The sequence below is a fragment of the Pistacia vera genome, unplaced genomic scaffold (assembly GCF_008641045.1).
Source record: "Pistacia vera cultivar Batoury unplaced genomic scaffold, PisVer_v2 Contig377, whole genome shotgun sequence".
Classification (NCBI taxonomy): domain Eukaryota; kingdom Viridiplantae; phylum Streptophyta; class Magnoliopsida; order Sapindales; family Anacardiaceae; genus Pistacia; species Pistacia vera.
In genome coordinates, this window is record NW_022196198.1 from 550,907 (window position 1) to 565,554 (window position 14,648).

The 14,648-nt window shown below is 33.9% G+C and overlaps 2 protein-coding genes and 1 long non-coding RNA gene across 3 annotated transcripts; 1 reads left to right on the top strand and 2 right to left on the bottom strand.

The window, feature by feature from the left end:
- Positions 1–3,007: 3,007 nt before the first annotated feature.
- Positions 3,008–4,117, bottom strand: LOC116140766. The gene is made up of 2 exons (XR_004129697.1): positions 3,392–4,117; positions 3,008–3,268 (listed from the first exon to the last, which is right to left on the bottom strand). It is a non-coding gene; the product is annotated as an uncharacterized LOC116140766 (long non-coding RNA).
- Positions 4,118–4,971: 854 nt separating this feature from the next.
- Positions 4,972–7,191, top strand: LOC116140764. The gene is made up of 2 exons (XM_031426342.1): positions 4,972–5,169; positions 6,740–7,191. The coding sequence occupies exons 1-2, from the start codon at positions 5,026–5,028 to the stop codon at positions 6,836–6,838; spliced, it is 243 nt and encodes an 80-aa protein (XP_031282202.1). The 5' UTR covers positions 4,972–5,025; the 3' UTR covers positions 6,839–7,191.
- A 3,466-nt stretch (positions 7,192–10,657) lies between these two features.
- LOC116140757 (NAC domain-containing protein 83-like) lies at positions 10,658–12,037 on the bottom strand. The gene is made up of 3 exons (XM_031426335.1): positions 11,528–12,037; positions 11,167–11,438; positions 10,658–11,058 (listed from the first exon to the last, which is right to left on the bottom strand). The coding sequence occupies exons 1-3, from the start codon at positions 11,706–11,708 to the stop codon at positions 10,771–10,773; spliced, it is 741 nt and encodes a 246-aa protein (XP_031282195.1). The 5' UTR covers positions 11,709–12,037; the 3' UTR covers positions 10,658–10,770.
- Positions 12,038–14,648: the final 2,611 nt, after the last annotated feature.

The following is a 14,648-nucleotide window of genomic DNA, read 5'->3' on the forward strand; positions in this document are numbered from 1 at the left end:
TTTAAAGTAATTTAATTATTACAATAAATTAACTCATATTTTTCAACTTTCCAATATATTAATTATTACTATAAATTAATTTATACTTTTCAATCTCTATTCTTGGAAATATTGAAATAATTATTATTTCTCTCTCATCCTTAAATTGTTTTCCCTCCAGGAAGCAAGGTTTAAGAGCCAAAAATAATTTTATTTTACTAAAGGATAAATTTGTAAATTTACCTTCCCAAAAAAGTTTTTGATCCGGATCAATTTATCCAAATAGCACTACTCTATTTAAAAATCAATAAAGATGTTCTTTATTTATATGAAAGATGTTTTTTAAAATAAAGAGCATCATTAGAGATGTTCTCAAATCTTACTCTTTATCCCAATTTTATTAATAAATAAAATGTATTAAAATTTGTAATTTATTAATTAAAATTAGAATTAAGAGTGAAATTTGACTTTAGATGTGAAATGTCAAACTCACTCTTTAACTTATATTTAAAGAATAAAGAGTTTATCAAACTCTTATTTTTATGGATAAACTTTTTCTAATAAAGAGTTTAGGTCATATAAAAAAACCTTCTAATGTCCCAATTGTAAACCATATATATGCAATGGCCTTTTGGCAATCAATCTTCCACGTGGCTGCTGAGTAATTCTTTGGGCCAAGTGGCTAATCCTTCTTGGCTAAACTTATTTGGAAAATAATACAGTTACAAAAAATAGCACACCGAATTCATGCAACAAATAACGTGACAAAATACTGAACGTCGATTAATATTAAATTATAATTAATCAACGATCAAGATTATATAACATCATTAGATGAATGAATTCAATATGCTAATTTTGATAACGGTAAAATTACTCATCTTATTTTATTAGCTAGGCTGCGCAAACGATGCCTACGTGTCCACTTTCCAAGATCCTACGTCATTGAACCTATTCTAGGCTTCATAGGCCCATTTGTGGATCCAGGCTGGATCCACCATCCTTTGGGCTTGCAATGGGCATTGTTTTAGGTCTACCTTTGTGCGTTGTCTAGTGTGTTATTTAGGCTTGTTAGGTCTAATGTGATTTGATCATTTTGCCCTTTTATATGATAACCCCTACGAACTTCTGCAAGCGAATCCCTTCTGTTTTTTTTGGCAGTATTATTATGTTATCATATTAACCCTTACATTTTGTTATCAATTTATTCATGACAGTATTTTATAGAAAGTTTAATTTGAGCTGATATGTAGTTTTTTGGCAGTAATGCTATTTTCTCTTAATTCTTCTCCTTAATGTTTATATATATATTGTACTATTTGTATATGTTTATGAAATGTATATTATGTTCATATGTGTTTAATATAAATGAAATAATGCATATTTAAGAAAAAAAAAAATCGAATCAAAAGGAATTTCAAAAAAATTATAAATTTTGAGTTGCAAGAATCTAGTCTCACAAAAGTCTTGTCTTCCACGAGTCTCATTTTGGACAAATGGGATATAATAATATTGACCTTGCTCGAATGGGGTCTTTTTGATAATTTAAAAAGGTATTTTTGCATAATAGGATATATGTAAACTATTAATTTGACATATATAAAACACGAGAAAAATCCACTCGAGCAAGGTCATTATACCTCATTTGTGCATTGCAGGAGTCTAATTGAATTTATTCATCAGTTTTTTTTTTTTTTTTTGGCGTGTGTTTTATATACATTAAATATATATTTGATATTTCACATATCTTTAACACCATATTCTTTCAAAAATAACCAATAAAAATTTGTAATATTCTTACATTTCAATCTTAAATCAGAAGCTTTTTGTCATTTTCATAAAAACAATAGTACTAATATGATTAAGTGTAGAAGACAAAGATAAAAATGTCTAAAAATCTTATGAAAAGTATTCCTTCCAAAGTCATTTAAAAATTGATTATTTTTTAATTTAACTTCTTAAAAGAGGTTAGGAGTTTGGGCTGTTTGGTTTTCTACATAGAAAGCCCAGTGGAAGATGAAATTGGACCCCGATTTAGAACCAGTGGGCCCCCTTTTTTCCCTTTCATTTGTTTTTATTTTATTACCGTTCTTTAACAATCCTCAATTTCCTTTTATCTATATTTTCTTAACGGCGGAACCACTTACACCAACCCAAAATTTGCCGTAATGACAGATTAATACCTAAAAAGTTTAAAAATAACAAACATGTATCTTCTATCATGTGATGTTAGTGATTTTCATTTGCTAATGGTAAAAATACTAGAATGCCCTTGAAAGTTTGATATTTTAGTTTTTTATAAATTTAAAAATTTCTAAAAACCCTCATAAGTTTGCTAATTTAACTAAACACAATAATATATAAAAATTTTGTAAAATAACAAACACCCCCACCACCCGCAGTGCCAGATTTCGGGGTGACCGAAAAATTGCGTTACAACATAAACCCATCGAATCTGTGTTGTAACGAGTCGATCTAGCATTTTTCGACCAGATCTACCACAGATCTAACTAAAAAATACCAGATCTACGGTCAGATCTGGCCGTCGAGGCCGCAAAACTCTGACGACAGCAACGGCCAAAGATGGAGTTTTGTGCTCTCGATGGCCGGATTTGAGATCTGACCGAAAAAAGCTAGATCGACACATTACGACACAGATCCAACGGGTTTGTGTCATAACGCAATTTTACGATCAGATTTCGACGATGATGGCCAGAATTTGACACTACGGGTGGTGAAGATGTTTTTGTCATTTTATAAAATTTTTATATATTGGGGTGTTTGATTAAATTAGCAAATTTGGAAGGTTTTTAGAAATTTTTAAATTTATAAAAATCTAAAATATCAAACTTTCAAGAGTCTTTTCATCGTTAGAAAACAGAAATCCCTACCATGATGGAAGGTAACTGTTTGTCGTTTCTAAATCTTTGGTACCAATCGTTATTACAGCAAACCTTGGGTATGTGTAAGTTTCTTAACCATCTGTTTGGTGGTTGAGAAAACAAGAGGCCGCTCAAGTAGAGAAAGGAAAGTGGAAAGGCCGCTATATTCAAAGTATAATATAACTCCATTCTCTGGACTTTTCTCATTGGACTTAACCGAACAACCTTATCGTTTCTCTAAGTTCATGGAACTGAACCCACTCAAACTTTATGCTAAAATTCAGCTCGAACAGAACACTCTTTCAAAGTATAATATATCCGACAAGCATCTCTGTATCTCTGTTGCAGATTTGCAGGTGACTGAGCACTTGAAATCGGCAAAAACTAAAACCTGTTCAGCCTCATAACTTACAATGAAATCGGCAAATCAACGCTTAACAGGTTCAACTTTTAGATTAATAAGCAGAAGCAACAACAAAAACAAAATCATTTTAGTTTTCTATTATATAATAAAGCAATGATATACTCACCCGTTTCATTTGACAGAAGTTATAAACTCATCCTCCTTCGCTTCTACAAATCATACTGAAAAGAATAAGCGTTTTAGACGCACACAGCGTGGCACCATCACTCCTTTGGTAAGTTTTGATGGGACCAAACAAGTGTGCGCCTCAAACCTTACTCTTTTTTCTTCGCCAATGAAAGGCCGGCTCCTGTTTCTCTCGTTCTATCTATGTTAGGTTTAGAAAGAACGAAGATTTCATGTATTTATAACCAATTGATCTTTGCTCGGAAGTTGAACCAATGAAAGCACATGACAGAAGGGAGGGAGAGGAAGTGAATAATAGAATAGCGAGTAAGTGACAACTGTGATGGGGCCAAAAGTAAACAGAGCAAAGCACTGGAATTATAATACAATAATGTTATTGTAATAATGGAGTGAATACGCAGCTACTTACAAATACTGACAAGTGTGAAGATACGATTGTCGACTTTCGGGGCAGAGGGTTGAGTGTAGCCTACAATCTGCCAGAGCAGCACATGGGTTGGAGAGTCTGTCACAGCGATCAGATCATCCAGTTCTTGCGTTGGAAATCACCGCCAAGTGGCTGGCTGCTTTATTGTGAAGAAACTACATGTGGAAATTGCATTTCATTTTGTTTCTTCGTAAACCATGTTAAACAAAAAAAAGGCCGATCGAGTTTATCGGTTTTTAAGAGGGCTAATCCTTCGACTTAAAAATGTTTTATTTGATGAAGAGTTAATCCACCTCAAATTATATCATGTAATTGAGTTGAGTGTTTGATCATTTAGGTAAAAAGTTAGAATAAATAATCGTGAAAGAAAATATTGAAACTCTACATCGATTAGACACGTTTAAACTTATTGATTTATAAGAAGGGATAATCCTCTCATTCAAAAAAATCTTATTTACTGAAAGTTGTGTCTACCTCAAATTCTATCCAAGGAAAACTGGAACGGAAATGGATTGTCTCAAATCAGAGTGGGACAACATGCTTCATGTCTTTTTCTTTCAAATTAAATTGACCTTAGCCTCATCCACATACCAGAAGCATCCCCCTTACAACGTAGCTGTAAAAGAATTCAATGTCCATCACCTGACCGACTAACCCAGTCTAGATAACTTATTATCCTTTGATAATAGAGTATTTTTTTTAGTAAATTTGGCTAAGAAATCGAGGGTAATACATACATTGGAAATTAGTTTTGGGTGATCGAATGATTTGATAAAAACTTTTGAGTATATTACTCAAGAGGTTTTGAGTTTGAGTCCCTTTTTGATTTCTAATAGGAGTAACCACTGAAGTTCTTACCCGACTGATAATTTTAGGGTCTTAGAGGGGGAATAATTGAGGTGCGCATAAACTGGTCTGGACACTCTGGTCATATAGAAAAAAAAAAAAACCATGGGAAAATGTTAAATTTATTTATTATTTAGGATTCGGATATTTGCCATTTTCTGGAAAAAGAATATTGGACGGACATTGCGAAGAAAAGAAAAGGCCCATAAACATGAAGAATAGAAAAAAGAAGGCCCAATTACTTTTTAACAGAGAGTGGCCCAATGGAGCAATACCTAGTACAAAGACCGATTTAGGGGGAAACTTGGACGCGCGGAGGGAGGGAGAACAGTGGCAGAGAGATGGCCGGAGTAGGAGCATTTTGGGGGACAAGAGTGATGGAGATAGTGAAAAAACACGACTCCGGTGGACTCCTTTGGAAGAGAATAAAGCTTACTCCTACTCGTAAAGCCAACGCTAAGAAGCGTCTTCGTCGAGTTTGGCAGGTAGCTTCTTACTCTCGCTTTTTGTTTCTAGGGTTTATGCTTCACTATCAATGTAATGTTGAATTTATTTTTTCCTTTTAATTATCTAAATTAGTTGCTGTATTGAACTAAATAAGGCTTCGATTGGATCACTTTATTATATTGAAGCATCCATTTGTCGGTATTGGTTTTTGTAGAATGTAAGATAAGAGCTGGTGACAATATGCAAATTAGAAATTTGTTCACTTAGAAGTTTTATTAATGTGATGAACTTTCAATTAATGAATTTTATTTATTGTATATGTTTAATAGCCGTACATGTGAATTTCTATGTTTTCACCATTAAATATCTAGCATTTTTGGTTTAACGGGTACACGTTATTAAATTAATTGTATTTGATTAAAATAGATTTTTTAATCAGGATTTGCTCTTGAATTTGTCATGAGAAATTCTCTGTTTTTTGGCTTAATTCTGCATTTTTTCGGTAATTCAAATATTTGATTGAACTGTCATATCGGCTGGATGAGTATTGCTTTACCTGGGTTGGAACTTGGAATAGGTTTCTCTATTGTATTGTTAGATTGTTTTTATAAAATTCTTCTTGTGCTTTAATGTGGTAGAAAGTGGATGCTTGTTTCAAGAATATCTTAACATTGATGTAGAATAGATTTGGGAATCGACGGTCTAATTGGCTGTGATAAGAAGTTGAAGTGGAAGGTCAACATTTTCTACGTCTGGTAGGTAAAGTTAAGTGTTGTACAACCCAGGGCTTGTCAAAACCATACTAATTTAATCTTAGAATGTTTCCATTGGGCTGTCATAATCATAATTTGTTGAGTAAGCATGGTTATGGGAAGTTGGTGCTACTGGTGCACAGTGAATTCTACGAAGATTGGATAAAGAGTTTCAACTGATGGGGCTGGAACGGGTTATTTAACTTGGTAATCAACTTAATTAGAGATGGATGCTGTGAAAGCAGGAAGCCATTTTGCGCCGTATCCTTTCCAGTTCTAGGGCGATACACAGTGCTTGCAACTGATTTTCCAATCGGATATTGAGTGATGCCAACCTCAAGTTGATAGGATAACATATGAATCCACTATCTCTATTTTTCACTCTGATAACTCTTTTTCCCCTGGATCTACCAAGTTCTTGTACTTTTTCTTTTGCTTGGGTCAAATTATGCTTTCTGTCATTGATTCGTGATTTTTGTTCATGAAATTAGCAGAATGTTTGTAAAACACCTGACTCAACCTTAAGCCAAACAGCACATGGATTGGTTTTGCTGCCATCAGGAACATGCAGCCATGATTGCTAACTGCTTATTATTCCTGTGCCTTCCTCAGTCCCCGGACTAAAGCTCACACATTGAGAGGCCCTATGAAATAAATCTGCACTCTGATGCATATAAACTCAACTATGAAATCTTCTAATTAATTTGTTGCTTGGTCTCCAAATTTTGCAGAAATCTTGGTTCAACTTATCTGATTCAAGTGTTCATGGCTTAATGTGCATCTCTTAGGCTATGTTAACTCTTAATATGAGCTTTTGGTCCCTTTTTGAAGTTCTGAAAATGCTATTTTCTTGCAGAATGAGGCTGTCCTAAAGGCATGTGCAGCACCACCGCCTTCACAAGCTTCAGAGCCTGGTGTTGAGGGAAGTAATGAGAAAGACACTGGAAGTAGCTAAGTTAAGAGACAAACTGAGTAAGACCATTAGGTGAGCCTGGACAGCAGGTGTTTTGTGATTCTGTGGCTTCACGATGCCAGATATTTTTGTTATGTTTCAGATTAAAAATTAGTTCAACCTTGTAAGTGACCTTTGTTTGATCTTTTTATAGAACTAAATATTAGTTTATGAGGTTCCAGTCTTGAGCAAGGGATTGTAGTAAAGTTTGTTTAATTCATTGGATCAAATTCAATTATGATCTTATATGCTCTGACCTAATTGATTGCTGAATCGTAAATCGGATAGCCATGTTTTAATTGAAATATTTGCAACACTCTTAAGAACTTTAGCCAGTCATTCTGAATTTTCAAAAAGTCGTGTGCTCATTTGATTTGAGTTTTTGACTTGAGGCTAAACTTATTTGCAGCTGTGGAACTTCTTCTCCATGCCTTTCTTATTTTATTTTCTTGCCCTTGGAGTTAACATTTTTTTTTTTTTTTTGCTTAACAATCAGTGTAATAGCAAATTGAATCACATGCTCAGATAGAAAATTCAAAGGAATTTGGTTTTTCAATAATGAAATCGTGAATAGAGATACTATGTAATGGTGGGCTTGCATCAGGCAGGGCCATTTTGTTGATGGTTCGATGGAATCATTCATCTTTCAGATGAATAAGAAGGATAGCAGTGAATCTCGTCATAAAGATGAAGTGGTCCTGTTCCGTATTGAAATAAAAATGGGGCTGGATGGTAACATGGGTACAGACCCACCGAAAGACAAGTTGAAAACTCTATGTCGAGCAGAAGATTGATATTGACAGTGATGAAAATTTAGAATGATTGGCTGAAGAAAATATACATATCAATGTAGGTTGAGATCTAAAGAGATCCTGGCGGCCAGTCTAACCCATCAATCCAAGCTCAAGTTTGCCTCCTCACACGCAACTCTCACATCACATGCATTCCTCTACTCAAAGTATTGAGTACATTAATGTCCTTATGCTTTAAAAGCTTTTATGTACGGCTTAGAGATTGAAAAATCAAGATAATTTTGGCAAATTTTGAGTTGTCTTCTTGCATAAAATCTTGTACTTGATCGGTTACAAAGTAAATTTTAGTTGAAATTTTTATTGTTTGTGGCTGAAAACTACCCTTACCCTACCCTACCCTACCCTACCCCATTCTGCAGATTGTTGCTGTAAGTGTACCATAAGCCTTTCTGTCAATGAAGTCAGAATTTTAATGCAATATACAGATATAGGCAAGCAACTGCCAGAAATAACATTGACCATTTCTGACTTTCATTGCTATGATGAGTTGTTTAGTTTAGACTCCTTGCAGCTGCATTAATTGATACAACTGTTGTTGGGTTCTTCTTTATGACCTATGATGAGTTGTTTAGTTTAGACTCCTTGCAGCAACTTACCCACCTAATTATTTTAATTTCTTCTAATGATAACAGCAAAACCAAAAGGGTTTTGTTTTGTAGAGTTGATATTTTTTTATTTTTTTTTGTGAAAGCCTCAGTATGAGACTAACTCTGATTGGGACTAGAGTAAGTATCCTTGATCATAAGATGCTTTTAATAGGTTGGAATCCCTAACTTGCAGGTAAAATTCACCCCACTTGGAGCCGAGTTACCAGGGCCACACCTCATGGTTGAGTAGATATTTTATGTTATGAATTCTCATGCTTTGGATCCCTTCTAATGAAGGAAATGGATTGGATTAAGATTTTGATTTGATGATAAGCACATAGGCTGGTTGTTGTAAAGAGGATCTTGATGTCCCATATTTAAGTCTTACATTACTTAGATTAATATGTGTAGAACACATATTAATTAAAAATATAATTGGAGGTGTCATTGTTGCAAGATACTAACAACCCCTTGAAACTTAAAATTGCCTAAGCAAGTAGCAGAAAAAAGTGGTTGGTTTAGGAACTGGTCAACTTACATAATTGATAAAACACTACATTTCCTGTGTGCAAGTAATGGATCAAGGAATGTCAAAATACCCACATGAATTTGTACATATTTCTCCAAAGAAATGACCTAATCTATCAGCAGCATCAGTGAGGCTACAAAAATAAAAAAAAAGGGGTTTTAAAGTTTGTGGTGTTATAAGTGGTCTACCATGACGGGCTACCCACGTGATTGACAAATTTTTGTATCCTAATCAGCAATCCACAACCCAATCCAATCTTTCTCACACACAAATCCTGAAAACGATATCTTCTAATTTTTATTATACAAAAAAAAAAAGTGCCGTGAAGAACTCCAACAGCCAGCCTTAGATAATTGAAAACCACTGTCACAAGAAACTCTCTGGTCGGCTTATATTTTTTTAAATGCCCTTTCTCTTCTTCTTCTCTTCCCGTTTGGGCATGCTAATAATAACTCACAGTTCTGGACAATGAAAACTCTTGATCAAAGTGTTTTTTATTTTATTTTTAAATTAAAATATAATATAATATGCCGTCCCTTGTCTGTCTGGAATCCACTTGGCATCATTTAAACGCCTTGAGATATGATATCATTTATTTTTCTAAGGTGACAACCCAACTTTTATTTTATTTTTATTACCATTTTTGATCCTATATTATAATTTTTTATGTTTTCTTTGAGTCAACTATTATATACTGGTTCTGGCTCTTGCATGTTTGACACGTGTGTCACACATGCAGTTAATTTAATTCAGAGTCAAAATTTCAGAGCTTGATGGAAAAAATAGAGGAGAGAAAGAATCCTGAAATTTGAATTCCCTCTGTTTTTATTTTTGGTGCGGCCATATTCAAACAAAATAAAATTTTATTAATGGAAAAAACTGGTGTGGGTGACCTTACTTGTATCACAAGTAACTTAAACAATGTAAATATTACCTTCTTTTGACAGCATAGTGACAACTTAAAAATCTTGCCGGATTGTACAAGCAAGCAATCTTAAAATTTGGTCTTTTCAAAAGTCATAGCACTCCATTTTCAAATTGCTGCCCCCTTGCTCAAGAATTGGTTTCTTCTAGCTCTCAACTTTCACAAACTGATCTTGTGAAATTGCAAAAAATTTGGTTGGCTCCAAGTTCCTATATCAACATACCTACCCTCCCTAAAACTTTTGTATTTTTAGATGAAAAGGGACCACCGTAACAAATGTTTGTAGAAAATGTGTAAAGAATGTTTGTTCCTCTGAACCCGTTTGTCAATGTTGCAGATAATGGTGGAGTGTTAAAGGTTTTGACTTGGAGCGGGGGGCTCACTTTCTTGGAGATTCGATTTTAGTTTTGATATATTTTATCAAAGAATTGGGTTCCCTTAAGTGTAAAATTTTGCCTTTTCCTAGAATGGAGATGGGAACCTCGTGCAAAGCTGATATTGCAAAATGCAAAGATCAGATATGCTTATTCTTGTGCTCCTCAACTGGTCTTTAACAAAGTTAAAGACTAGATATATATATATATATATATATATATATATATACATATATGCCTTCTCTTCAAAACTTTCACCCTCCTTTTTCTATCTTTATTTTTTATTTATTTTTCCTTTCTCTTTTTTGTCTTTCTTCCAATTTTATTCCTCTGAAAATCATTTGCCTTTTAGTATTGAATAGGCTCTGCATGGCAAACCAAAAACAACGTTGTTTGAGAAAGATTTTCTTTGTAAAAATGAAAGCAGAGAAATCAGAACATAAGGAAATCCTGAAATTTTGATTACAGAGGAGTTGAATTTGTTAAAATCCATTGCTCTTTTATATTACTGATAAAAACTAATGCCGATTTTTTTATTATTATTTTCTTTCACTGATATCTCATTCGGTAAAGTTATAATCCGAGACAACAGATGTGAGAAATAAATGACCAAACATTAGATTGCTAACTGGTTATTCTGATTTTCTAATCAGAAGACCACCAATTACTGGTACAGCCACTAAAGAGGGAAATTATAATTTATTTTGTTTACTGTTTTCTTCTGAAATAAGGGAAGCTATTGCAACTACTTTCTTCGTGATCTTCTGATTCATTGGATGAAATTTCGGTGATTCCACTTGTTCCTGAAGAAGATGAAGAAGGAGCCAGATTCAAATCAGCTCTCTCTTTTGTCATGAAATCGTAGAAAACAGGCCTGCTGGTCCTCGATTTACGACCTCCATTAGCATTGCCAGTTTCCTCATCCTCAATTTTAGCACTCCTTTTCTTCAAAAATATACGGCATAGAACCCAATTTTCAACTGGCATCACGAGGCTCTGCGCATATTTTAATTAAAATCATTAAATGACCCACTGAAGCATAACTTAACTTGCAATCTGTTGAATTGATTATGAATTGCCGGACTTGTAAGATTGAAAACTCACCTGGGTTGAGTTTTTATTTTGAATGGTCTCTGAAGTAACAAGCCTATATTCATGCATAACCCAATCGGTTCTCGAACCATGTGGTGGCTTTCCTCTATAAAAAACCAAAGTTTTTTTCATGCCCACCATTTGGTTGCCCCTGGAAGTTACAATTTGCTTGTCGAGTCCAGTAGCCTTCCAATAACCAGAGCCAGTAGCTCTGTTGGATCTGTTCCCATTTGGGTATTTTGCTTCCCTTGTGCTGAAAAAGTACCTCTCTTGCTCCAAATCACCTGAACACACAAACCCCCATGTATCAAACAACTTTCTTTTATCTTTAGGCCAAATTAAAGATGTTACTTATGCATGTAAACTCACTAACCTGGCAAATCCCAAGGATCAGACTTGCAAACATCAACTTCAGGAATTATAGAGGCCGGCAAGGGGAAAGCAAAAACCTTGCGCTTCAAGTACTGAACAACCAACTCTTCATCAGTGGGATGAAAACGGAATCCCGGAGGCAATCTTAAAACTCCATTCTTGACAAAATTAATCTTTTCCATCTTCAAAAAAGCACACACCACTTGAAGTAACAAATTAAGAAAGCCCTTGTAGTACTAGTAGCAGCAACACAGCATCAGCAGCCAGTTCAAAAGTGTTGAAACCCAATTGAGGCAGAATCAAAACCAAGTGATGTAAGGTTCTTATAAACCCATCAAAGTAAAAGAAAGATAAAAACTAAAAATCAATCAATCAACAAGAACAAGAGATGGAACAAGAACAAGAAAGAACATAGAAAAAAAAAAAACAGGGTGAAGAGATTGGTGGGTATATTGAGAGGAGGGAAAAGTGTTGGTTCTTTATGGTGTAATGGAGAGAAGAGGAGGGGAATAAATAAGGACGACCCATTTGGCGTAAACAAGACTCAAACTCCTTTTATCGTTGACGCCACATCATTATTACTTATTAGCAATACGTTTGAAGCAGTTAATTTTGCGTCTCTGCGAAAAGGTTAAAGTTTTTTATTTAAACGAAACCGAATGCTTTTGCCCTTTCAGCTTAGTTTGTGTTCGGTCTTTAGCTTTCTCTATGGGACTAACCGAAGCTCTTTTCATCCTCCTGTTTTCACTTCCTTTTCTGTCTTTAAATTTACTATTATACCCTTCTCCAATGACCATTATTGTTATTTTAGAAATTGTTGGACGGTGGGAGGGGTAATTTAGTCTTGGCACGCAAGAGGGTGTGCGAGAAATAAGAGATGGGGGGTATTTTGGGGATTTAGTTAAAAAAGAAAACGGACTGGGTCTAGACGACTGCGAATTGGGGGCTCGTAAGGGTGAAGTCACCTTATGTCATGCTTACAGCTGTAGGTCACCAAAGCTTATATTGGGGTTAAAGTGCAAGTACAAAACTAACCCGTGATGATACAAGGGGAAACCAAATATTATTGTTAGCTGCTTGTTTTAGGAATCAACAACACGGCACTTTTACTCAACTGACCATTTTAATGCAATTCCCATTCTTGACCTTACTTTTATAATTTCACACTCTTAAAACTATTTTAATCTTCAAATAAATAATTTTATAATTAAGAAAATCTTAATAATAGCTTCACACTTTTACAAACTCAACAAGGTCAAAGAATGGCAAGGGCTTTTCAATCGCTCAAGTCAGCACCATAAATTCCTTGGAAAATAAATGTCTAGCTATCAAATGAAGTATGCTGCTAGGGTTTGAGGAAAAGGTGTGGTTCCCTTAATAAGATTACTTTGATTGCCCTTTTATCTTTACGGCAAGACGACATGCTTTCATGCCTTTTTCCTTTATCGGGTATTCACCTTAAAAATGTGATGCCTCGGTGATTTTATATATTGGTATCGGATGGTTGAGTTTCGTGTGTTTTTAAAATATCAGATCACCGATTATATTAATTGGTAAATGAAATCAGATACCATATTAATAAAAATAGTATTATTATAATTATTAGGGTTCGAGTGAGAAAATAAAGATTTACTTAATGCGTTGCATGTTTTTAATATTTTTCTCCTTACAATCAAATTGAATGAGCATTTGTATTTTATAAGAATTCCGTATTATATGATTTGTTCCATATAGTACCAAAATTTTCATAAATGAAAATTCAATGGTCCATAATCACAATATTTAAGTGCATAATTGAGTATAAAAATATTAGTTGAATTCTTACGTGTAGCATCCTTGAAAAGATTTGATTGAACTTAAATGGTGGTTAGATATTATTCTTGGAATTTGATACCATAACCATAAAAAATAAAGAAATAATAGTACACCCACAACTTCTTCTCACAACTCCGAGGTAACAACTCGTAATTAATCAGTTTACAATGGAACCCACCTAATAAATTATGGCTAATCAATTGTGAGCTGTTACGTCGGGGTTGTAGGAGAAAGTTTGTGAGAAAAGGTTGTGGATGTAGTATTACTCAAAGTAAAGTATGTAATCATATAGTAATGTCCAACCATATTGCTATCATATGATACATTCATACAATAACTGGTGAAGCATTATAAAATTATTATAATTTCATATGGAGACATACCCACAACCATATATAGAAGCTACTTAACGTATCTTATAAAGTTTGCTTAAAAAAGGAAGAAGAATCCCAAATTAAATATCAAATATACCAAACATGAAAATCTTTTAATAATTAAATTAAGAGTAAACCACTTTTCCCCACCAAAATAATTGCTTAATGACACTTTCTCACTCAAAAACTTTTAAAATACCACTTTATTACTAAAACTTATATTCCGTTTTCGATTCCGGCATAGTTGCGACCCTATACTATCATCATTTTCTTCCCTGATTATCACTTCTCAAATCCTACTCTTGTCGACTCCGCCAATCGCTAACAATTAAGCAATTAGGGTTTGTGCAATCACCACTCCCAAGTCAAATTTTGATCAATCTCAATCACCGAAATCCAACTTTCCATCTTAAACCAAGTTTTCTTTCTATTTGTCATTGGAATATAAATTTAAATAGTAAAGTGGTATTTCAAAAGTCAGTAGATAGAAAAGTGTCATTAAACTATTATTTGGAAGGGAAAAAAAATCATTTACTCTTAAATTAATAAAATTATAATTATAAACATAGTTATAAGTTTACTTCACAAATAGAAAAATCCCTCAATAAAGAAATGAATCACATAAAGTGATGAGATATATTCAATCTTAACTTGTAGAAAAAGAAGAATCCCATGATATAAAACCCCAAAAAATGAAAAATAGTTTAATAAGAAGAATAATATGGGGCATAATTAGTTAATTAAATTATGGGCAGGGGTGCACGCATGGACATGCGTGTTAAACTAAATTATAGATTGTCTCGTAGAAACTATGAACTTAGTAGAGAAGAGGAGAGATGCTCGTATATATTGAGGGGTCCTTCAAATTGACAACTCATTTAAAGATTCTACACTACCAGGATCCTTTGCCTTTCCCCAATTGCAACCTTTTTA